Below are 24,478 nucleotides of genomic sequence, written 5' to 3'. Positions count from 1 at the left end.
TTAAACTTTCTTATTAATTATCTGTAATTTTTTGTTTTTTTTGTTTTTGTTTTTGGGGCCACACCCGGCGGTGCTCAGGGGTTACTCCTGGCTACCTGCTCAGAAATAGCTCCTGGTAGGCACAGGGGACCATATGGGATTTCGGGATTCGAACCAACAACCTTAGGTCCTGGATCAGCTGCTTGCAAGGCAAACACCTCTGTGCTATCTTTCCGGCCCCATATCCATAATTTTTAATACTAGCATTTTATATGTCAACCAGATGGGTTACAACAGGTCTTTGTACATGCAACATCTATGTCATCAAGGCCTCTCCTAGAGCACTACAATTTTTTAGAGACATCAAATGTCTGAACCTTGCATTATCTCCTGTTTTTTTCTTGTTTATTTTGTTTTTAGGCAAGTTCCTGGGAACATATGGAATACCAGAAATCAAATCTAGGTCGGCTGCAATCAAGGCAAGATGGTACCTGCTTCAATCCAGTCACTCTTCTCAATTTTATAGTTGAGAGCGAATAAATTGTTTATGCCAACTTACCTAAAAGATATTTACAAAACGAGTAACAAAAATTTATTAAATTCCATAAATTATTATCAGCAGCCTATTAGTGATATCATTATATTTCTAAGTTAATAAAAATCTTTCTGAAAAGCAAGATAAGTATTTTGATTCTTAAATATAATACCACTATCCATCTTGAGCAATTTATGTGGTTTATTCACATATAGATATGCAAACATTATGTCACTATTGTAAAAAGGTCCTCATTAAAATATCATGATATTTGTAAAAATAAAATAAATTACTTATTTGTACATATATATTTTGAGAATTACTGTTACAGTAGTTCTTTTCCAAATTTATTTATGGTTCTTCATCCTTTAGTATATTTCATTATATCTAATTATACTCATTGTGAACATTTTATTTGGATCACTATATTTGATCTTGTCCTTTATCTTTTAGTATGTTTTCATGTATTCAAATTTAATCTTTCATTTAGTAAGAGAATAAAATATGTGTATTAAAATCACTCCAAACAACTTAAACTTGACTGAGTGTAAAATACAGGAACATTTCAAGAATACAACTCAATTTAAATAATTATTGACTGCCATATACACAAATATAAACCTATTACTGAAGTAATTCCATATAAATTGTATTTGCTTTAAATAAGATCTTTCAACGTAATTTCAAAAACTCTTAATTATATAATTAATTCATAATTAACATGATTAATATTATGGGAGTTTATTTTGAGGCTAGAGAGATAACATAGCAGTCCTGGCACTTGCCTTGCATGTAGCAAACTCAGATTGATCCCACAAACAAACATATCTATTTAACAGCACTTTTTTGACATATTTTATGTATTTTATATATTTTATGACTATATTCGATTTTCATATTTATTTTAGTGAAACATCAATAGAACTGCATTCAGCTAGTAAAGTCCTATCATTTTCCTCTCATTGTCATCCTCTAAATCAGTTGTCCATTACTACCTAATTATTCTAAACCATAAATTTGATTGTTATTTCTCTCTTGACTATTTTAAATCCTCCAGACTACAATGAAATAAGAATTATACTTATTTCACTGATTAAGTCACAAAGAAATATAGTTCTGTTAAAACATCAGACATTACATATAAATTCATTATCCCTAATAACTCTGAAATTTTATTTATTCTTGAAAATTCAGTTTATGTCTCATACTCGAAAAAGGCTGCCATAATTTTTCATATCCTACTTATGTTTTTATTAGATTGTATTACTATAAAGTACTCCTCTAACTTAGGTCTCTGCCTTAAATTCTGGTAGAAAAAATAGTCTAATGTGTACATTTACAAACTGCCTCTGATTTTGCAAAAAAACTCTAAATTACACATTTTTGCTATATTTCTAAATATATTTGACCTACCTTTTTATTTTTAACACTCATAATATCCAATACACCATGACATTAAATTTTAATAGTGAAAAGTAGAAAGATAATAATTTAATTTTACTCCCAGTTTAAACTACTATAATCTAAAATAAGTCCTATTCTATGATCACAATAATCTGGCTCATTTTGCTAATAAGTAACATACAAACAATATTTTATTAATAAATAAAAAACAAAAGAATGAAGGTAGGGTGTACAATATAGAAACATACCAGAGAAACCATGGCCCAGCCAGTCTTATTATAAATGAATTCCAAGTTGTTTCTTCTTAAATAGAGTAAACCACCAACAAGTGACACTAATAAAGCTAGAGCAATGGTGCCAGAGTAGTTGGGTGGTCTGAACACTCGAATCTGCAAGAAAATATTTAAAATTTTCAAAAAAAATATAAAAAGAATCAGTTATTCATTAACATATACTAGTACTTCCATTTTTTTCCAACATAAATATTTAGAAACATCATTCTCTACCTCATACCTGGTAACAAGACTACTTAAAATAATGTATTTATATAACATATATGATCATAATTTTATATAAATATGGATAAAATTTGTAAGCATGACTACACTCAAATAAGAACTTCTCTGGTTCATTCTTGAAACAAAGGATCATCTTTTATTTATTATGGTAGGTTAATGAGTAATATTTATGTTATTCCAAATCAACAATAGATGCTATTTAGGGGAAAAATAAAAAGTAATTATATAAAATAAATATTAATTAATCATAAATCATTAATAAATATATAATAATAAAAACATCTTGAAGAGATAGTAAAAATGAACATCATTAATGATCTGACTGAAGATGTGTTTGGAACACATCTAGTATTTTCACATTTAGTTAAAGAACTAAATTCTTTAAAATGTCAGTGACTTCAACAAAGACAGTCTACAGAAATACTTCAGATTAAAAGGGTAATCCTTTTAATACAACTGACAGAATACTGATAGTAGTTCAAATATGAATATAAATCTGTGAAATTTATAGCCACACTATGTGTATTTCTTAGGTAAAGCAATTACCTCTCCAGTGATTCAGAAAAAGAGGACAAAGTAAGTAGAAAATAAAAACAGCAAGCAAATGCTAACAGAAAAAAAAAATAGGGATATATATACACTAGTGCCTTCCTTATAAATTGAGGATCTTAAACTGAAGATATTTTTATTTGTTAAACTAAAATTTTTGAAGTTCTTTCCAAATAGTTTATCATCTAATTAAATCAGAAAAACAGGTGAGAGTCATTTCTTATATAGTATTTAATGCATTTTTATATATTCTAAAAAAAGTTGTTTATGGGATGGAAAGCTGGCTTAATACAGGCACCACAAACACCTTTGTAAAAGGATCGTGCTTATAACTTATGGTTAAAAGTTATTGGGTCTGGGCCAAAGTAAAAGTACAGTGGGTAGGGTGCTCACCTCGCAGGCAGGTGTTGTTCAAAAGAAACACACACAAAATGTAGCTACTAGAGTTAATATATTCTTTTATTTTAAGTTCACTAATTTTAATTGTTCATTAGTCTAAGGTTAGGGAGCAAGTGGCACTAGTCCACCCATCAAAACTGCCATAAACATTTCGATTCTATTGGGGGGGGTTGGGCTACACCTAGCTTTCATGAGTTACTCATAGCTCTGCACTAAGAAATCACTCCTGGCAGGCGTGGGAGGACCATATGGGATACCAGGGATCGAACCACGGTCCGTCTTGAATTGGCCACACACAAGGCAAATGCCCTACCACTGTGCTATCATTATAGCCCAATTTCTTTCTTTCTTAAATTCCTAATCATAATTTTTCTAATCAAATTTAGCTAAAACCTTCTAAGAAAGAAAAACTTTCTAAGTCCTAAAAACTATTGCTTATGCTATGATACATTTAATTGACCTTTCCATTTATAATTGCATAAACGTTTAGGAATACATGTTACCCATGTTATTAAAAGAATTATATATTCATCCCTTCAAAAGTACTAATATCTCTAAACAATTGTCCACAGGATCACCTTAGTTCGCTTCTCATATATGAGTGTGTTTTTAATTCAATTCCTTAGCATGATCATCTCCATCCATCACAAAAGACAAGTTTTCATCATTCACTTGTATATTGGGCACTTGGATTTTTTTCAGATCTGCAATAAATACAGGTGTGCCAATATCTTTTTTGAATGAATAGAAAGAATAGAATTTGTAGATAATATGGCAGAGCACTCTTTTTTTTTTTTTATCACAACTGGCAGTGCTCAGGAATTATTCTTGGATCTGTACTCAGAAATCGCTCCTGGCAAGCTCCAGTGACCATATAGGATCCCAGAAATTGAACCAGGGTCTCTATGCAAAAAAGGAAAAACTAAACCAAGTGGACTTCTTAGAAATCTCTAACAAATCCACCTTAATTAGCCTATCATTTAAAATTGAGAGGAATACAAACATACGTGAACATCTGTTCTGTCAGCAATCCACTTTGCAAGTTGTTCTGCGGCAAATCCAATTCTTTGAAGGTCAAAAGTATCAGCTCTCTTGGGTCTGCCTTTTGGAGGAAAATGCATGAATGAAGGAGCAGAATTCATGTTGAGCTGTAAACATAAGATACAAATAATAAACAAACTATATTATTCCTACTATGTTGTGTTTCGATGAGTTTAATTGAAATATGAAAAATTTCTAATAAATTTGGCAGATATAATTCATCATAATATTTGTTTTTAAAATTCATGGTAACAATAGGAATTTGTTACCAACCTCTATGAAAATTCCACAAATAAAAATTCTGCTTCACTTTTCTTTCAATTCACTCTTGTGCTTTAACAAAAGATAATTCTATTTCAAAAGTATACTGTAGTATAAGCTATGCTTACTAACAATGAATTTTTCATGGCAAACTTGCTTTGTGACATAAAGAGCAAAATTGTATCACTCATTTCTTTCTGTGCTTCTTTTACTCCACAATGCCTCATTTACCCAAATAAAACCAAGAGACTATTACAGAACATATATAAATATAAGATTACTAGGGAGAAAGTTCCTCATCCTACTCTGTACTAAAACTATAATAAAATCTACTTAAAGGCCCACAATTACAAATTTTAGTGCTTATTAATACTATAATACTATAATGCAAATGCACATTAAGCACTGTAACTACAGAGTATGACAAAGACCTGATTTCTAGTCCAGACTCCATCTAATACTAACTCATTGATCCAAATGACTGTTGTCATTTAGACTCACTCAGGAAAATCACATGTAACTGATGCCACTTTCCCAACGAATTCCCAGAAATTACAAGTTTTTTGAACTGTTATTATCGACAAACACCAATTATGGCGAACAGTGTTTTTAAACACGTTTAAAAAAATACTTTCAATAAAATGTGACTCGATAGTTAGTGAAAAGTAAAGCATAAGCAATAAAAATTATCTAGTAGTTCTCAAGTAAAACAAAATGTATACTATACTCATTGTATAAATAATAATTCTCCATAAAAACCACTAACTTCTATAACTTTCATGCATCTCTGCATTTTAAAGTAAAAACTCTTATTGCTAAGCCAGAGGCTAAATTTCAGCAAACATAAAGCCATTCTATATTCAAAATTCTGCTGAATCAAAATTAACCTGAGGAATGTTTCAATTAAAAACAATTTTAACTCCTATCTATGCCAAATTTAACACATAATTATGTACAAGATTCCAATGGCTACATTTACTCTGTAGGCAGTACTTTGTAAAAAGGGATTTTTGTATACAGTTTTGCTTTTTAATTTGAATTAGCTACTAACATGTATATGTTTTCTAAAAATGGTTCAAGCTGAAGTGGCCTCCACACTTCAACAAGGTTAGAGCAAAGTTGTATTTCACTTCATTCAAATTTGCCCTCTCCAATATGCTGAAATTCTCAGCCATATTATATCCTCAACAATGAGACCAAGAATCATATATAAGTACTTACAAAAAAGAAAATTTGGAGATTGATATTAAAGGCATTAAAGAAGATACATTTTAGAATAAAAATCTGAGAGGGCTGAGAGGTAGTAAGAGCAAAGGGCACATAACTAGCATGTAAGTAACCCAGGTTCATTTCCCAAACACAAATAGATGTGCCCCCCAAAGAATTATTCTAAATATAAGAAGATTACATTATGAAATTGAATAATTGCATTAAACATGTTTAAATATAAAAAGTAGCATGATTAAACTAATCTAACCTGCTTGTTTGTTTTATAGATCTGGCTGAAATAAACACTTGGGTTTAAAAACACTTTTAAATGGTGAAATGGAAGATAACTATTTTCTAATGTCATAAGAGAATGCAAGATCATTTAAAAAAAAAAAGACACTTCTATCTGATCATCTCAAAGGCCCACACCTTACCCACTGTATTATTGTTCCAACCCCAAACTATAATTCTTACCTGCTGAAAAACATCTGATCCCTCATCATAGTCTACCATGCTGAAGAAAAGTTTGTTACAGAAAGCAGATGAATAACGCCAGGAGTTAGCAAGTATTTGATATTCTTCGTTCGCTTGTCTAATAAGGAAAATTGAACAGGTAGGAACATCAGTATTTAATTATTAACAAAGATGTTAATAAGACAGGTAATTTTGGGACAATAGTGGACTAGATTTCATACAGGTCTGAAAATTAAAGTGCCACTTTTCATGATAATTTGAAAATTGAAAATCCAGTTCAACTGCAACACTAATTAATGTACATATACAGCCAATGATTATACTATGGTGATATTGAATAGTCTAATCAGATGGCCCTGTAACAGAAAGTTTACAACTGATTCTAGGTTATAAAATTACTTTATGGCATCTCTTAAATATACAATTTAACTGTTACGATGATTTCAGTAAAAAGTAATTTTTAAGAATTCCTGCAAAATAGTTAAACATAAAAATCACAAAGATTTGTTTTTAAATTACAAATATACTACACTGCATTTTATATTCCCATTTAACTAAAAATATTTCTGCATTCAAACTTAGTAAGCAAACATTTGTAAGTAGCTTAACTAACTGCACAAAATGTCTTCTCTAAAAGCAGTAATTAATTTGAATTCAATCTATTGGACTTCATTGATTTTCAAGTAAGAGTTATATGTAAAAGGATAGAGATACATTCCAACTTTAAGTAAACATAAAGTAAACAAGTACTTCTTAAAAAAAAGTTACTATCCTCCCTCTTCACAAAATAGAAGATACTCAGATATCAAAGGAAACTGGACAGCAGAAAAAATCATAAAAATACTAGTTTAAATCAAGAGTCTCAAATTAGGATGGGAAATCTTTATATTCCAATAACATGTCAAAGTAGGCAATGTTTTCATATTTGATAGAAGAAACAAAGGAATGTATTACTTCATATTTATTTTTATGGATTCTCTATACCCTCCTGTCTCAGGGTGACACAAAAATATTTTGAGGATGTCTGTAAATACAATGTTATGGGACAGGGACACCAAGTTTGAGGGAGTTGTTCTAAAAATAGTGATGATAAACTTTATCTTTATTCAGGAAGAAGGAACCATGATCTCTCCTCTCTGTCTCTTTTTCTCTTTTCTCTGTCTTTGAGTGTGCATCTCTCTCTCTATTCACGAAAGGAACATACTGTGATGTTTGAGTCTCCTGGTAGTTCAGTTCTCCCAACACTAGTCAAGCACACCAAAGGGGACAATATTAAACTGAGAAGCTTATGCACCTCAAATGCATAGGGTAGAAATGACTAGGGAAGAAAGTCCCTATGAAATGGAAGAAACTATTCACCCAATGCCCATCTGAAAGGGTTAATATCAAAGATAGATAAGGCACTGGTAGAGCTTAACATGAAAAACACCTAGGAGGATAAATGAACAGATATTTTCACAAACAAATGACAAAAGGCACAGGAAAAATTGCTTTACATCACTAATCATAAGGGATATACAAGTCCAAACAACAATAAGATATCATCTCACACCCATAGGGACTGGCACATATCACAAAGAACAAGAACAACCAGTGCTGGTGTGGATGTGAGGAGAAAAGACTCTTATTCACTGCAGGTGGGAATTTAGACTAGTCCAGAAATTTTTAGAATATGGATAATGCTCAATAGAACTTGAGCTCCCGTATCATCCAGTAATATGTCACTCATATATATATATATATATATATATATATATATATATATATCTCACTCCTAGAAATATATATTAAAATACCATGAAGATAAGCACTCTGCATTCCTATGTTCATCATAACACTGCTCACAATACCCAGAATCTAGGAACAACCCAAGTGCCCAAGAACATATGAAGGTTAAAGAAACTGTGGTACATCTACACAGTAAAATACTATTTCAGCAGCAATTAGGAAAACTTAAATCATAAAATTTGATTATACATGGATGGATATATAAAGTACTATGCTCAGTGAAATTTGGCAAAGGGAGAAGAGTAGACAGAGAATGATCTCACTCATTTATGGGATATATGATAAATAAAAGATTATGTGGTAATAATATCCAGGGACAATAGAGAGAAGGACAAGGAGGACCAGCATGTTAGAAAGTTTGTTTTAAAAATACAATACAAAAACCCCTTCCTTACACCTATATTCATTGCAGCACTATTTACCATAGCAAGACTCTGGAAACAACAAAGATGCCCTTCAACAGACGAATGGCTAAAGAAACTGTGGTACATATACACAATGGAATATTATGCAGCTGTCAGGAGAGATGAAGTCATGAAATTTTCCTATACATGGATGTACACGGAATCTATTATGCTGAGTGAAATAAGTCAGAGAGAGAGAGAAAAACGCAGAATGGTCTCACTCATCTATGGGTTTTAAGAAAAATGAAAGACACCCTTGTAATAACAATTTTCAGACACAAAAGAGAAAAGAGCTGGAAGTTCCAGCTCACCTCAGGAAGCTCAACACAAATAGTGATGAGTTTAGTTAGGAAAATAACTACATTTTGAACTGTCCCAATAACGAGAATGTATGAGGAAAATGGAGAGCCTGTCTAGAGTACAGGCGGGGGTCGGGTGGGGAGGAGGGAGACTTGGGACATTGGTGATGGGAATGTTGCACTGGTGATGGGTGGTGTTCTTTACATGACTGAAACCCAAACACAATCATGTATGTAATTAAGGTGTTTAAATAAATTAAAAAAAAAAAAGAAAGTTTGTTTTACCACTGAGTCCAAATGATCTTATCTTCATCTTCAAGCAGTTGTTTTAGTGGAGAAATTCTTAATATATTAAAATAAAAAATATTCCACTAATTTAAAGTTAAGATATACAGTAAGAACAAGCAGGCATTACAAACAAAAAAAAGTAAAAATTGATTATTTTAGATGGTAAATTTAAGTTTCTCAGAAGAAATGACACTAGTATTAAATTCCAAAGATTGAGAAAAAGTCATCATTGAAAAGAATACTATTTCAAGTAGGAGAAATAGAAAGCAGAAAAGAGTGAACAGAAAAATAAACTTAAAATATTTATAGAATGAATAAAAATCTTCCTCTCCACTAAAGAAATATATGAACACAAATCACAGTTTATACTCTTCCTTGCTAAACTGGGAATTTAGATTAAAATTTTATGTTTTTCTTTTCTGTTTATGGGCCATACTATGCCTGATTTTCCAATTATCTAAAAGTATAACAATTTTGTGTGTATATTTTGGTAGTTAACTTTGAACATGCAAATAGAAACATGCAAAAAAAATTCTTGATAATTTAATGGTGGTATCATCATTCCCCTACCCTCAAAATAAGCTACCAAATGTACATCTACATCATTCTACTTTAACTTGTTGGTTAAAAAAAAAAATAAAATAGGGGCTGGAGCAGTGGTGCAGCAGTAGGGCACCTGGCTTGCAAAAGGCTGACCTAGGACTGACCTCAGTTCGATCCCCTGGTGTCTCATATGGTCCCCCAAGCCAGGAATGATTTCTGACTGCACAGTCAGGTATAACCCGAGTTTCACTGGGTGTGGTCCAAAATAAATAATAAGTTTTCTAGGATTAAAATGTGCATAACTACATATAATGATTGAATTGGCATTGATATGCAATGATTCTTTAAAAGTCATAAAAGGAGTGACATTCAATTGGAAAACAAAGGTATTTTTTGTACAAAAGAATATTTTAGCATATAAAATAAAACAGAAATAAGTCCAAAAATGCTTGTGATTATGACATACTAATAAGAGTGTTTTGCTATCAGAATATGCAATAAAGCTATTGGTTTATTATAACACAAACCTTCTAGAATCTAAGTGCACATTTATCCTATTTATTACTTTCACAAATATTGAAGACAATAATGTGGCAGACAAAGCCAGTAGATTGAGTGCAAGCCTAATGATCTCAAAATGCTTACAAGCTTAAAATGAAAAGAGGGCTTATAAAGCATACTATTTCAATTTGTAACTTTGAAGAAAATAACTCAAGGAAGTATGGTTAGTAGTTCTGAGGGTCAAAGAACATAAACTGACTTGATTTTGCCTTCAAATTCTGTATTCCATCATTGGACTTTTTCACTTTAAGTTTCAAAATTTTAATTTATTCAGATTTGATACTACAGGCCTTGCCATTGGCATCCTATCATTGGAGACTTCTTTGATTTCTAAGTCTTGAGGTGTTCTGCCTATGCTTTCCTCAATAAATTTTATGGATTCAGATCTATTTTTCAAGGTTTTTAATACACTTTGAATTGACTTTTGTGTAGAATGTGAGATATGGATCAATATTTAAATTCTTACATACAGTTATCCAATTGTTCCAACACATTTTGTTGAAGAAACTGTGTTTGTTCCATTTCAACTTCTTGGCTCTTTTTCAAAGATTAGTTCCCAATATATTTGGGAGGATGTCACTGAATATTCTATTCTGTCTAATGGTCTGTCTTTGTTCCAATACCATGCTGTTTTGATCACGATAGCTTTGTAGTAGAGCTTTGAATTAGTAACGAAAAGCCTTGCAGTTTCTTGTTTTTCAATATGCATTTGGCTATCCTAGGTCTTTTATGGTTCCATATAAACTTTATAATTGTTATATTTCCAACAAGAGATGAGTGGATTGTGAATATATGGTACAGATATACAGATATACAATGGAATTCTACACAGCTATAAGGAATGATGTAGTCATGCATTTGAAGCAGCTTAGACTGAACTGTAAGATATTATGTTAAATGAATAAATCAGAAGGATAGATACAGAATAATATCATTTATATGTATATTTATAATAAATGCAGGAAGAAACAACATAGGAGTTGTCTTGAATACCCTTGAGCCCCAGAGTATAGTGAGGAGTATGGAAGAAACAGTGGGAGAGGAGAAGCACAATTATGAAAGGATGGGGACCTGGGGCCAAGCAGTCTCAGGTGTATTGGTAGTGTTAAAAATACCCAAGTAACAAGCTAAACTTAAAATGAGCCCGTTATACTGGCAGGCTGGAGGGCATGGGGTGGTATGGGATGCACTTGGGGAACATTAATGAAGAGAAATGGACAATGTATTGGGACTGGCTCTGATTCATTGTATGTCTGAAACCCAAATATAAAGGGCTTTGTAAAACATAATGGTTTCAATAAAATAAATTATTTTTAAAAAGCATTACATAATCTATCCTGTTTCAAAATCCTAAAATTTTACTTTCTATTAAATGAAGAATAGGAGTCAGTTGAGATCTTCCATATTATGGTCACAACTTCTAACCATAATATAATACTAAAATACATAGAATGCTCAAGAAATGCCTGAGAAAGTCCCAAAAGAAATATTTATCAGAAACAAAAATCCTTAACTACTGTGTAGTGCTATGTTATCCATTCTGTTTTTTCTGTTAAACATAGTATAGCTATATCTTTAACTATTGAATGACAATAAATAGGAGCTAAGGGTTTGTTAATAGTAAATTTAATATGTTGCTCCCTAGTTAATATACATATAGAGAGAGGTTCTAAAATAAGTTACTACTCCACTAAAGATTTTATATTCTGGAATATCTAAGTAAAAGCCCTCTTAAATTTATGGCAGAGGTTATTATCTCATCAAAGGCAATTTATTTTCCTCTCCTATTAGTCTTAGAAAAGAGAAACATTTTAAGTTTAGCTATATACCATAACAAATATATGCTTTTCATCAAAAAAATACTGTACATGACTTGAATGATAATAATGACTAAATTATCACCTGACATCATGCTAATGTTTGCAAATTTCATAATGAATAAATTATAAATCTTTATATGGATTTTAGTATCTTTTTATTTTTTAATTTATTTATTTTGGTTTTGGGGTCACACCCAGCAGCACTCAGGGGTTACTCCTGGCTCTATGCTCAGAAATCGTTCCTGGCAGGCTCAGGAGACCATATAGGATGATGGGATTCAAACCAATGACCTTCTGCATGCAAGGCAAACAAACACCTTACCTCCATGCTATCTCTCCGGCCCGATTTTAGTATCTTAATAAATGTGCAATGAGAAAAATTATCTAACAGCCACTACTTCTAAGAGACCTGTTAAAGAGAATTGTCTTAGTAATCCGTAAATAAAATGCTTATAGTAAAGAAAGATTGTTAAGTCTTTTTCGTTTGTTTGGTTTTTTTTTTGGGGGGGGGGGCATACCCAGTAGTGGTCAGGGATTACTCCTAGTTCTGTGCTCAGAAATCACACCTGGCAGGCACAAGGGATCATATAGGAAGCCAGGGATTGAACTCGGGTTGGTTCCTGATTGGCTGCATATAAGGTATACCAAACTGGTGTACTATCACTCTGGCCTTGTTAAGTCTCTGTAGAGAAACATAAAATCATAGGGGACTGGAAAAGTTATAAAGCAAAGTTATAAAGAGTATATTCAGAAGAGTATAGATATATGTCTGGAAAAATTAAAATTATCATTATAAAAAACAGGGAAATGGGAAGAATCTATGACACACCAGGTAGGACTTTTGCCTTGCACACAACTGACCCAGTTTCAATCCCTGGCAACCCATATGGTTCCAAGCCTGCCTGGAGTGATTTCTGAGCTCAGAGCCAGGAATAACCAGAGTGATACCAGTTATGGTCCCCAAACTGGAGGGTGGTGAAAAAATAGAAAGATTAGCCAAGTAACAGAAGCAATATAAAGATAAACTACCTAGCCAAAATGTGTATTAGTATTATGTGGCAACAGTACCAGAAAGCTTTCTATTATAAAACTGGAAATGAACTGAAGCAGTATGTTAAAGGACCTTGACTTTATTCTGTAAACAAGGAACACCTACAAGTATTTTTGAAAGAAGTGAATTTTACAAACTACTAATTAAGAAAGCTGAATTTGTGAACAGCACATGTAATATATTGGGAAAAGGCAAATAAAATGTGGAAACCATTTAGAATGTTATTACAGTAGTCCAATTATGAATATATATGAAGCTAATAAATAGTATATAAATGAAGATATGACCTATTTCTTACAGTCTCCTTTATAATCTAAAGCACCAAAACAACTAGCAAACTTTTCAAGTCAGGATGTTTGCATTTAGGAATATATTTCGCTAGAATATGTAATTTAAGGATAAATGCAAATATAATAATATTTAAAGAACATTTAATACTAAAAAAATTAAGCAGGGCTTTCTTCTCTTAAAATAATTTAGTAATAACAGGACTACTGAACATATTTTTGTCATTATAAATGATTGCATAATTATGCTTTTCAATACTGAGATGACCCATTCAGGTTATATAGACTCATTAGCTAAAATGTGAACAAATAATATTGTTATCTGGACTTATCTCTATGAGTTCATACTCTGCCCTACAAATCAGTCCCCAGTGTTCCAACATCTCCAATTTTATAAGGAATAAAGGAATCCTAACTAATGACAAATAAAGCACTCATTGGATTTTCACATGTGTAGTCATCTTGAGCTAATGACCAGTCATTAGTAGTTCTAATTATTATCACATTTCAGATCTCAATGACATGTGAAAAAGTAGTTAAAAACGATAAATTACCAAAAGCAACTCAATATATTTTCTTTTTTTTTTTGTTTTTGTTTTTGGGCCACACCGGCAGTGCTCAGGGATTACTCCTGGCTGTCAGCTCAGAAATAGCTACTGGCAGGCATGGGGGACCATATGGGACACCAGGATTCGAACCAACCACCTTTGGTCCTGAATCGACTGCTTGCAAGGCAAATGTTGCTGTGCTATCTTTCCGGGCCTTCAACATATTTTCAATACTACTAATTTAAAGAAAAATATTTGACTAGTTATAAAACTAATGATAGATTTAGGGAAATTTATTAATTGTCCTAATATATTCATAAACTGCCTGAAGAGGGCACTCAAGTTGCATTAAAACATTCAAAAAGGTTTAAACAGTAACTCCAGGGCAGAGTTCTGCTAAATCTTTTATATTAAATCTCTTATTTCTTAATTATAAGAACAAGAAAAAAAATCACTTATTCTAAAATATTGCAACTTTTACATAAAAGGCATTTGAAAAGGTTTCATAAAGCTAAAATTGTTATTAACTCATCTAAATTCTGTATGTATTTAATACATTTTGATGAAGGATGTAATTTTTACCACTTTAAAGGGATTTTTAAAAGTATGGTATATATTTTTAAATGTAACAATACAATTCTAAAATTTATATTCATAATGTATAAGCTTTACTGTCAGATAGTAATGATAGATTATATGTTAAATAAATCCAATGAAAGCAGTTATTATAAATCAAATTAATACATTTTTTACAGATAATATCTATCTTTATATATATATGAGATAGCGATGTAGCTCTAGATCAGTATTTAAGTAGGTGATATCACACCCTGAGGGTGATGGAATAACCCAGGAAGTAGCAACTTTAGATATAACTGAGGGAGTGTGTTCTTTGTTTACAAAAGGTAAATTTCCAAGGGGCACTAAGTAACATTTATAGAAAGAAGGAAAGTAAGCCAAATAAGTGTAGATATACAGTAATATCTAAATAGCTATATAGGTAGACAGATGCACACATATATATCTGAATTAAGCAAATTTCTTTGGTATTCTAAGAAATACCAAATTACTCTAGTACTCTAAGGAGGAAAAAAAACTGATAAAATAAATCTGCAAAATGGTTCTGATAGAATGATTTCACTTTGCTTGTGCTATACATGCTGAGGATCTTATTGAACAAACAAAAAAAAATGAAATACAAAGCCTCTGAGTTTCTGAGGATTCAAACATCCATTATTATAGCACAACTGAATGCATGATTCAGTACTTAGTAAGATAAAGAAATTGTTTTTATAACTAGAATTCTACATTTTCTATGCATTTATTTTTCCCATTACCATACCATAGCTACTTTTTCTAAGGAAACAACTTTAGCTCATATAAAAATATGAGACAAAAAAACAGAGATAATACAGCAGGCAGGGAGCCTGCCTTACAAACAACTGACCCAACTTCACTCCCAGTACCATACATTACTAATCTCCCCAACTACCTTGAGTGACATTCTCTGAGTGCAGAGCTAGGAATAAGCATGAGCACTAGTAGGTATTGCTCAAAAATAGAGTCAAAAACCTATCATAAAGCAAAAATATACTTACAACACAAACTCAGTTTAAGTGACAGTGACTTGAAAAAAATAAAAGTTTTCTTCCAATCAAGAAAGGCTGAGTAAGTCCAAATTCTTAAAAGTTATAGGTCTACAAGACTTACTAACAAAACATTTAATAAATGTTCTTATCTAAATTTCATATAATAGAAATACAATAACTAAAGTATGCCTTTATTAACACTGAAAATAAAAGTAAATAATTTATGAATTAATGCATTGTTTAGAAGATTAATTATAAGCAGAAATAGACCCTTGCCTCAAGATATACTGAGTCATTAGGGAAACATTTATAGTTTTAAACAATGAATAAAAAAACATCAAATTAACAAATTAAAATCAAAGTAAGCCCTGTTTATGATAGCACGTCTGGGAATTAAGATGTGTGAAATATCTGTTGGGTAAATGAATAGATTTATCACAAAATCAAACAACTCAGATCTTAAAAAGTTTTGACTCATATATTAAATCCTGTAGGATTTCTCACCATATACTTCAGTTTCTTATGAAGCCAATATATGCAGTTGTTATATAAGTTCACTGCAATGAATCAAAAAGACAGACTTAAGGTTATAGAACTGTTTCACCAAATGGTAATTAGTTATTTTGTATATAACTGAAAACAATACCAAATTTAGAAACATTGATAAGATTTACTCTCAAGAATCCTTTATAAATATATATACCTATCTCTAATTATTTTAAGGCCATATAATACATATAAGAGCAGGAAAAACATGAGTCCTCCTATGATTAAATATAAAATAGCAATATAAACTCAATTCTCAAAATACTGGTCCCAATCCTGTTGCATAAAAATAGGGCTTTTCTTAAAATAATATTTTTCTGGTGGAGAGATAGTACAAAGGTTATGGTATTTGCCTTGCACATGGCCAAATCTGATGCCACATAAGGTCTCAGGAGTGGTCCCTAAGCACAGAACTAATAATAAGCCCTAAGCAATACTGTTGTGGCCCAGAAACTAGATAGATGGTATACAGATGTATGTAGAAAAATATATAAGTTTAATACAAATGACAATGTGCTACATCATCCCTCGAGTAAACAGATCAAGACCAAGGAGAGCACCAAGTTTGAACAGGCTATAACTGTCTGGGGGGGGGGTGGTAGTGTTTCAAAAACTGTCTATTATTGCAGGTACTTTTTCAAAGCTGTATTTGCAGAAAGGGCACATGAAAAGTAGCACCTGTATGAAAGGACACTTAGAAAATAACCTGTACTCACACACATTAGGGCCCTGAAAATCTTGGTTGCCTGTTGTGAGCCATTTAGAAAAAAAGAAGATGTAGCATAAAAATTAATAGAGACATAACTTCAGCTGACATTTTTAAGATTATTCAGATTTAACATTTGCATAGATTCAAATATTCTGTATCTAGTCTTACAGAACAATTATTACTCACTTTTCATAGAGCTTCTTTAAATTACTCAGATTTGTAAACACACCTTCCGAGGAACATTTGCCTAGATTCAAGTATTTTCTGTTTAGTCTTACAGAATAATTACTCACTCTCAAATCTAGCTTTGCTGTTAGCCTACATACAGTCATATCAAGGGTTAAAATTTCAGGCCCTAGTTCAGAGTGCATAAAATGGATTAAAACCTAAACAAGACTAACTGAACTTGCTAGCTGAGTAACGTTACATAACAAGAAAAAACTCAAAGCTAAACTGCCTTGAAAGATTTACTCCTTGCTTTTTGGTAAATTAGCTTTGTCTGAAAATTATCACTTGTCAAGAAATTGAGTATAAATATTCCACCTTTGCTTTGAATAAACAGAACAGAGCTTGAACCCAACTTGAGTCTTTGACCTATGTCTCCCGTCACCAAATCTGTGCACCCACCTTTCAAGGGACCCCAGAAGATTTTTTACTGTCAGGAATAATCAGTCCCTGACAACAATGTTAAGAGGAGGGACATCTTTTTTATTTTTATTTATGTATTTTGGTTTTTGGGCCACACCTGGTGACGCTCAGAGGTTACTCCTGGCTATGTGCTCAGAAATCACTCCTGGCTCAGGGGACCATATAGGATGCCGGGGGATCAAACCGCAGTCTGTCCTGGGTCAGCAGTGTGCAAGGCAAATGCCCTACTGCTGAGCTATCGCTCTGATCCCATTTTTTTTATTTTTTAAGATATTTCTCTCTCCCCTACATTATCATCTTATCATTCATAGTCCAAAATTCTCCTATATTGCTTTGAATCAGAGGATAATGACAATACCTAGAAAAATATAGAAGTCATTAATCTAATGTATAAAGGGTTTTTATAAAAACTAACACTCTCAAATTGGCTAATTTAATACTTTTATCAGCAAAGTAGGAGAATTCTTATCTCTGCATGTTCTTAGGAACCTTTAGTGTTACATGTGTTCTGGATATTGTCATTCTATAGCTATATAATGGTCTCACTGTTATATGCATATCCCTGAATACAGAGGGTTCCTAATTTTTACTTTTATTTCTCTAAACATAAGACTTTTATTTGCCTACTGGATCCTACAGAATTTTTTCTTTCTCCTTGATTTCATGTGGTTAGAAAATAGTATGTCAAGGTCTAGGGCATTTTTCGTATTTTACTTGGTGATCTCTGAAATTCCTTTGATGTTTGAAGTCTGACATTAAATTGGAGAAGTTCTCAATAATTATTGTCTCAAACATTTATTCTTTTCCTTTCTTCTCATTTTTTGGCTATTATGTGTGTTATACTTTCTTCAGTTAGTCTATTCTACTTTTTAATTAATCTTTTTTTCTTTATTTTTTTAGCTTTTAAAATTTTTATTTGCTTAAAAATATAATTTTGTCAGCTGAATTTAGTATTCTAATAGTTCAATAAATCACTTATTTCTATACAATGTTTTTTTTATCTAGCTTTGTTTTTGTCCTTTCTTAAAACTTCCTTTTTTTTTTTGCCCACACCCGGTGAGGCTCAGGGGTTACACCTGGCTATGAGCTAAGAAATTGCTCCTTGCTTGGGGGATCATACAGTCGCCAGGAGATAGAACTGTGGCCTGTCCTAGGTCAGCGCATGCAAGGCAAATGCCCTACTGCTTGTGCCACCACTCCGGCCCCTAAAACTTCCTTATTTCTGATTGTACTGCCCATCTATTTTTCCAGGCTGCCTCATTAATCCACTAAGATGGACAAATTATTCCTGGTCTGACATATATTGAACATATTTGCTTGATCTTTTTAAAGTTGTTTTACATGTGTTTATTTAAATATTTGCCTTGAGTATGCTCTATAAATGTTGAAAGCTTGACATGTTCAAGGTAAAAGTGGTGGTAAGGGGTATAAGGGAAGGGAAAGTATTCTTTTTTGTTTGTTTCTTTTTTTATTTTGATCATAATGGCTTACAGATCTTTCACAGTAGTATTTTTAGGTACATATTAACACTTAATCAGGGGAATACCCATCACCAAATATGTCCTCCCCCATCACAGTTCCCTATCTGCAACCCATATACCCCACCATCACCCCCCGGGCTGCTAGAGTAGGTGGTCCCTGCTTTGTCTAGCTTACTATTAGTGATTAGCTTACTATTAGTGTTTGGTCCTGGAACCTTCCCTTGTTTCCTCCTCTATTTAAGAGGCAGAGCTAGATAAATCGAGTTATGTGGTTTTGTTTGAAGGAAAGAAAAGCAATAAATTGGGGTACAATAAGAAAAAATAAAAATATTGAAAAAAGAAGTCAAATATGCTGAAAATGGGTGGAGTCCTCGAGGCTTTCAACCTCGGTTTGAGAGAGGATGTGAAAAAGCTAATTGAAACACCACAACAATACAGAAAGAAATATCAAATTGAATATCCAGTGAGCACTACACCAATAAAGACAAGCACCACACAATAGTCTTGGTTCTGAAATCAAATCATGCCGAGTGCAAAAAGAAAGAAAAAGATAAGATAAAATAAAATAAAGTAATATTGGAGACATCGACTTCAATTTCTACACCAAAATAAAGACGTGAAAAAAAATCAATCATCGATAAATAAATATGTGGAAAAATGATTGTTTTGTGCTATTTTTTTTCCTTTTCTTTTACCCCTGCATAGGCACAGTAACTATTGGGGATATTATAGAGGGAATTTCCTTGGCCTAGGAGATACAGAGTTTCTCCAACCCTGAAGTATACTGTCATGGGATTAACTATAGACTCGTTGCATGATCATATACTCTCCCCTCTGTGCTTTCATGGTGTATGGAAGACTTCTGCTTTGTCTTGGATGGTAGAATCAGACCTCTGTATCTAGAGATCTTGGTGACTGTGCAGCTCAAGGAATGGAGCTTATGATTAAGTCTTTCTTTGTGGTTCTAGCAGATATGCTTCTTCAGTGTTGTTTTAATCCATCTTCTGTAGTTGGTTGAAAGTATTCTATAATACTTTGAGTAGGACTCACAAGGCACTATGATTAGTCCTTATATGAGGTATACATGCTTATATGTCAAGTGTTGGCCACTTTTCTCCTTCAAGTAGAAGTAATGACTGAAGTGAAATAAAGATGTAGCCAGAGTCAGCTATTTTTCTTCCTCGGGTCATTTATTTTCTTAAACTATGCTAACAAGTTATACTAGTCAACTGGATTTTGCTGTTAAGAATAGATTACTGTGAAGAACTCAAAATAGTGCTATAGAAGGTAAAGGGAAAAGGAACCTTTTTTTTTCAACATCTAATTTGGGAATTGGGTGGACTCCTAGAAGTATAAATAAATCTTACAATTTATTGGGCTCCCCATTTCTGATTTACTCCAGTTTTTTTTTTTTTTAACTACAAAAGCTATGTAGAATAAATCACCAGCAATTCACCAATTATATGTCCTGTTCTCCAAGAGTCCCCAGGGCAGTTTCTATATGTGAAACTATACTAGGTTACAATTTCCTGATTCTTTAAGTTGACTCTCTTAAGACTCAAGAGTTGTGTACTTTTCATTATGCTTTACTTTTAAGAATGAAATGGTAACTTCTAAGTTACTAGAAAACAAAACTGGAAAAATGTGTTGTGTATTGTGATATTTTTTGGTTTATTTTGTGGGAGAGGGAATGTTTAAGAAGATCAGGGGACCTACTGGCTAATTTCAGCCAAACAGGACAGCATTTTAGTGCATGATACTAGATACTGGAGTGTCTAGGGTCATACTCCACAATGCTTAGAAAACAGAGTGGTGTAGGAAATTGAATCCAATAGCAAATGCCTAAGCACTGCACTACCTTCAAGCCCCCAAATGGTAATGTACAATTTTGAAATTTTGTTTGAGAACTACCATAATAATCAGTCTTCATGTGTATAATATTCCAACACCACACCTTCCAACAGATTGTCTGCTTTCCTTCACCATCAAAAATACTTTATTTTTGAGTTAGAGAGATAATACAGCAGGTAGGTCACTTGCTTTGCATGCAACTGACCAAGATTCAATCCCAGCAGTTCCCCTGAGCCCAGCCAGGGGTGATCGCTCTGCAGAGCCACAATTTTACCTGTATGCTTCTGGGTGTAACCTAGAATGTTTTATTTTTAAAAAATAAAAATAACAAGAGAGATAGTACAGCAGGTAGTATGCTTGCATGTGATAGAACTCAGTCTCTGGTACTGCATATGAGTTTCCCCTCCCAAGGACAGTACTAAGAATAAGTTTGGAGCACTACTAGGCCTACTTTCTCCCAAATAATATTTTTAAGTGTAAATTCCTGACCACTTATCTTATCATGTTAAGTTAATCAGAAATCTTCTAGTGATTGATTCAAAGAATATTAACTATTTTAAACCAATTTGCCAAGTAAATTTTATATACACAAAAATGTAAAAGTAACTGATATAGAAAAAAATGGACGTATTTCTTCAACAAAACAATTTCATCTTATCTTGTGTGTTAGTACATTTCCCCTACCCCCAAAGCTATCAGTCTGTTCAAAATTAAATACACTGCCACAAGTATGACCATTTGGCATAAAACAAATATAAAACTCTAATAGTTTTCACATGACTGTCAATACTGTCCAAATACTGTCAATACTGCTCATTTCATTACCGTTTTCACCAAGTGGAAGAAAATATATAGCAATGGAATTCTGAAAATCTGGGATTTATATATTGACTTTGCAATACATTATATGCCAGTGTAGAAAGGCTGAATTGTTCCCCCTTTTTATAGCATGACAATATTAGTAACTTCTCTATGTCCAGGGGGTTAAAGCAAAAGTTTATCAATTTCTTAAGTAAACTGCAAAGTATATGCAAGTTTCATTATGTTCCTCATCTCAAATAAGGCCTCTGGGCTATCCATGCTTTCATTTCACTACATTTCCATTTACTACTGATAGGAACCTAAGCATTTCATTTGTCACTTATATACTGGCACTTTTAGACTTGCAGATTAAAGTTCCAGGACATACTTCTTTTAGAAAACAAATCATACAAGAAAACTTGCCATTTATAGGGTACTAACATAGATGACAACAGTAAATATCTGATGAGATTAAATGGAATTAATGAACTAATAAGAGACTTCCATTCCATTCACCACCACTGCTCCCTGTGCCCATCAGATATGACAAGAAATCCACTACCATAAACTGAGAAGTAATATTACATGATCAAAAGTATTCTTATCAAACATGGTCTATTTACTTTATGGAGCCAGAGACCAATTTGATCAGGGGATGATTTATCTCATTCATTGCAAACTGTGTCTTTTCTTCTATCTCCTCTCAGATCTAGCATTAAATCATGCCACTATTCACACTTTTTCAGAACTACAATGCTATAGTTACTGTTTGTCCTACTAATTCAAACTATACCATTATAAATTTAATTGTGGCTTATTTCTACATTTCTAAACTAATTTTTAAATATATGAACTTAGTGATAATATAAAACAATATAAAACCTGTAATATAAAACAACCAGATGTGAGTCAACAGTCAATATGTCAAGTCATTCCATATTTCCTTTCTGCATACTTTGAAAAGCATTTAGTCACGAAACGTACATCATGAAAAATTAAAAAGTGTCATTTCTCACTGTATGTTTCTAATAACTGATCAAGAAAAGAGAAAAGAGATAGGGGCCTAATTAGAAAATTCAGGATTATTACTGACCATTTCTCAATATGCTGCATCTTTTCCTTTCTGTCATTACCTTAAAGAGGCACAACTGGTATATGCCCCAGATTTTGAACTTTTTAAAAAAATTAAAAATGTGATTCAAAACTTAAATTAGATCATTAATATTTTTGTCCTAGATAATTAGGACAATGCCACTTGTAAGAGAATTTCACATATGGAATTCTCCTACAACTGCCCTTAAAGATCAAGGTGAAAGATATCATCAGTCTTTACAGATTTTATTAGAATGCCTTAACTTCCTCATATTGTAAACCTTCCATCTGGCTTTAAGTATAGTTGGAGGAAAGGGAAATTTATAAATAGCTACTAAAATGGAATTTAATAATTTCCTGATAATAATCAAAATTCCAATGTGAAGAAAGAATAACTTTTTTTATAATTATCTTTATTTAAACACCATGATTACAAATATGATTATAGTGGTATGATTACAGTCATGTAAAGAACACCCCCCTTCACCAGTGCAACATTCCTACCACCAATTTCCCAGATCTCTCTCCTCCCCACCCCCCATACCTGTACTCGAGACAGGCTTTCTACTTCCTTCATTCATTCACATTGTTATGATAGTTTTCAGTGTAGTCATCTCTCCAACTGCACTCATCACTCTATGTGATGAGCTTCATGTCATGAGCTGCACCTACCAGCCCTCATCTCTCTTATCTCTTGATACTGTTAAAAATGTCTTTCATTTTTCTTAAAACCCATAGATGAGTGAAACCATTCTGCGTCTTTCTCTCTCCCTCTGACTTACTTCACTCAGCATAATAGATTCCATGTATAGGAAAATTTCATGACTTCATCTCTCCTGATGGCTGCATAGTATTCCATTGTGTATATGTACCACAGTTTCTTTAGCCACTCATCTGTTGAAGGGCATCTTGGTTGTTTCCAGAGTCTGGCTATTGTAAATAGCGCTGCAATGAATATAGGTGTAAGGAAGGGATTTTTGTATTGTATTTTTGTGTTCCTTGGGTATATTCCTAGGAGTATAGGATAGGAGTATAGCTGGATCATATGAAGGTCAATTTCCAGTTTGTGAAGGAATCTCCATATTGCTTTCCATAAAGGTTGTACTAGATGGCATTTCCACCAGCAGGGAAAAATGAGTTCCTTTCTCTCCACATCCCCACCAGCACTGCTTGTTTTCCTTTTTTGTGATGTGTGCCAATCTCAGTGGCGTGAGGTGGTACCTCATAGTAGTTTTAATTTGCATGATTAGTGATGTTGAGCATCTTCTATGTGCCTTTTGGCCATTTGCCTTTCTTCTTTTTCAAAGTGTCTGTTCATTTCTTCTCCCCATTTATTGATGGGGTTAGTTGGTTTTTTCTTGTATAGTTCTGTCAGTACCTTGTAAATTTTGGATATTAGTCCTTTATTTGATGAGTATTGGGTGAATAATTTCTCCCACTCAGTCGGTGGCCTTTGTATTCTGGGTACTATCTCCTTTGAGATGCAGAAGCTTCTCAGCTTAATATAGTCCCATCTGTTTATCTCTGCTTCCACTTGTTTGGAGAGTGCTGTATCCTCCTTAAAGATGTCTTTAGTCTCAATGTCCTGTAGTTTTCACCTACATGTTGTTCTATATACCTTATAGTTTCAGATCTGATATCAAGGTCTTTAATCCATTTGGATTTTACCTTTGTACATGGTGTTAGCTGGGGGTCTGAGTTTGCTTTTTTGCAAGTGGCTAACCAGTTGTGCCAACACCACTTGTTGAATAGACTTTCCTTGCTCCATTTAGGATTTCTTGCTCCTTTAACAAAAACTAGGTG

The 24,478-nt window shown here is 32.8% G+C and overlaps 1 protein-coding gene across 4 annotated transcripts in view; it reads right to left on the bottom strand.

Annotated features, from left to right (window-relative positions):
* Nucleotides 1–24,478, bottom strand: part of TUSC3 (tumor suppressor candidate 3) — a 156,395-nt gene that overhangs the window by 69,651 nt on the left and 62,266 nt on the right. For all 4 annotated transcript variants that reach the window (XM_049772381.1, XM_049772380.1, XM_049772383.1 and 1 more), the window contains exons 3-5: nucleotides 6,370–6,487; nucleotides 4,392–4,532; nucleotides 2,167–2,307 (exon numbers count right to left, since the gene is read on the bottom strand). In XM_049772381.1, the coding sequence (XP_049628338.1) occupies nucleotides 2,167–2,307; nucleotides 4,392–4,532; nucleotides 6,370–6,487 (400 nt within the window). The remainder of the gene's footprint in view (nucleotides 1–2,166; nucleotides 2,308–4,391; nucleotides 4,533–6,369; nucleotides 6,488–24,478) is intronic.

Source organism: Suncus etruscus, chromosome 4 (assembly GCF_024139225.1).
Source record: "Suncus etruscus isolate mSunEtr1 chromosome 4, mSunEtr1.pri.cur, whole genome shotgun sequence".
Lineage (NCBI taxonomy): Eukaryota > Metazoa > Chordata > Mammalia > Eulipotyphla > Soricidae > Suncus > Suncus etruscus.
The sequence above is the reverse complement of the archived record's forward strand: the minus strand, read 5'-3'. Positions and strand labels throughout refer to the sequence as shown.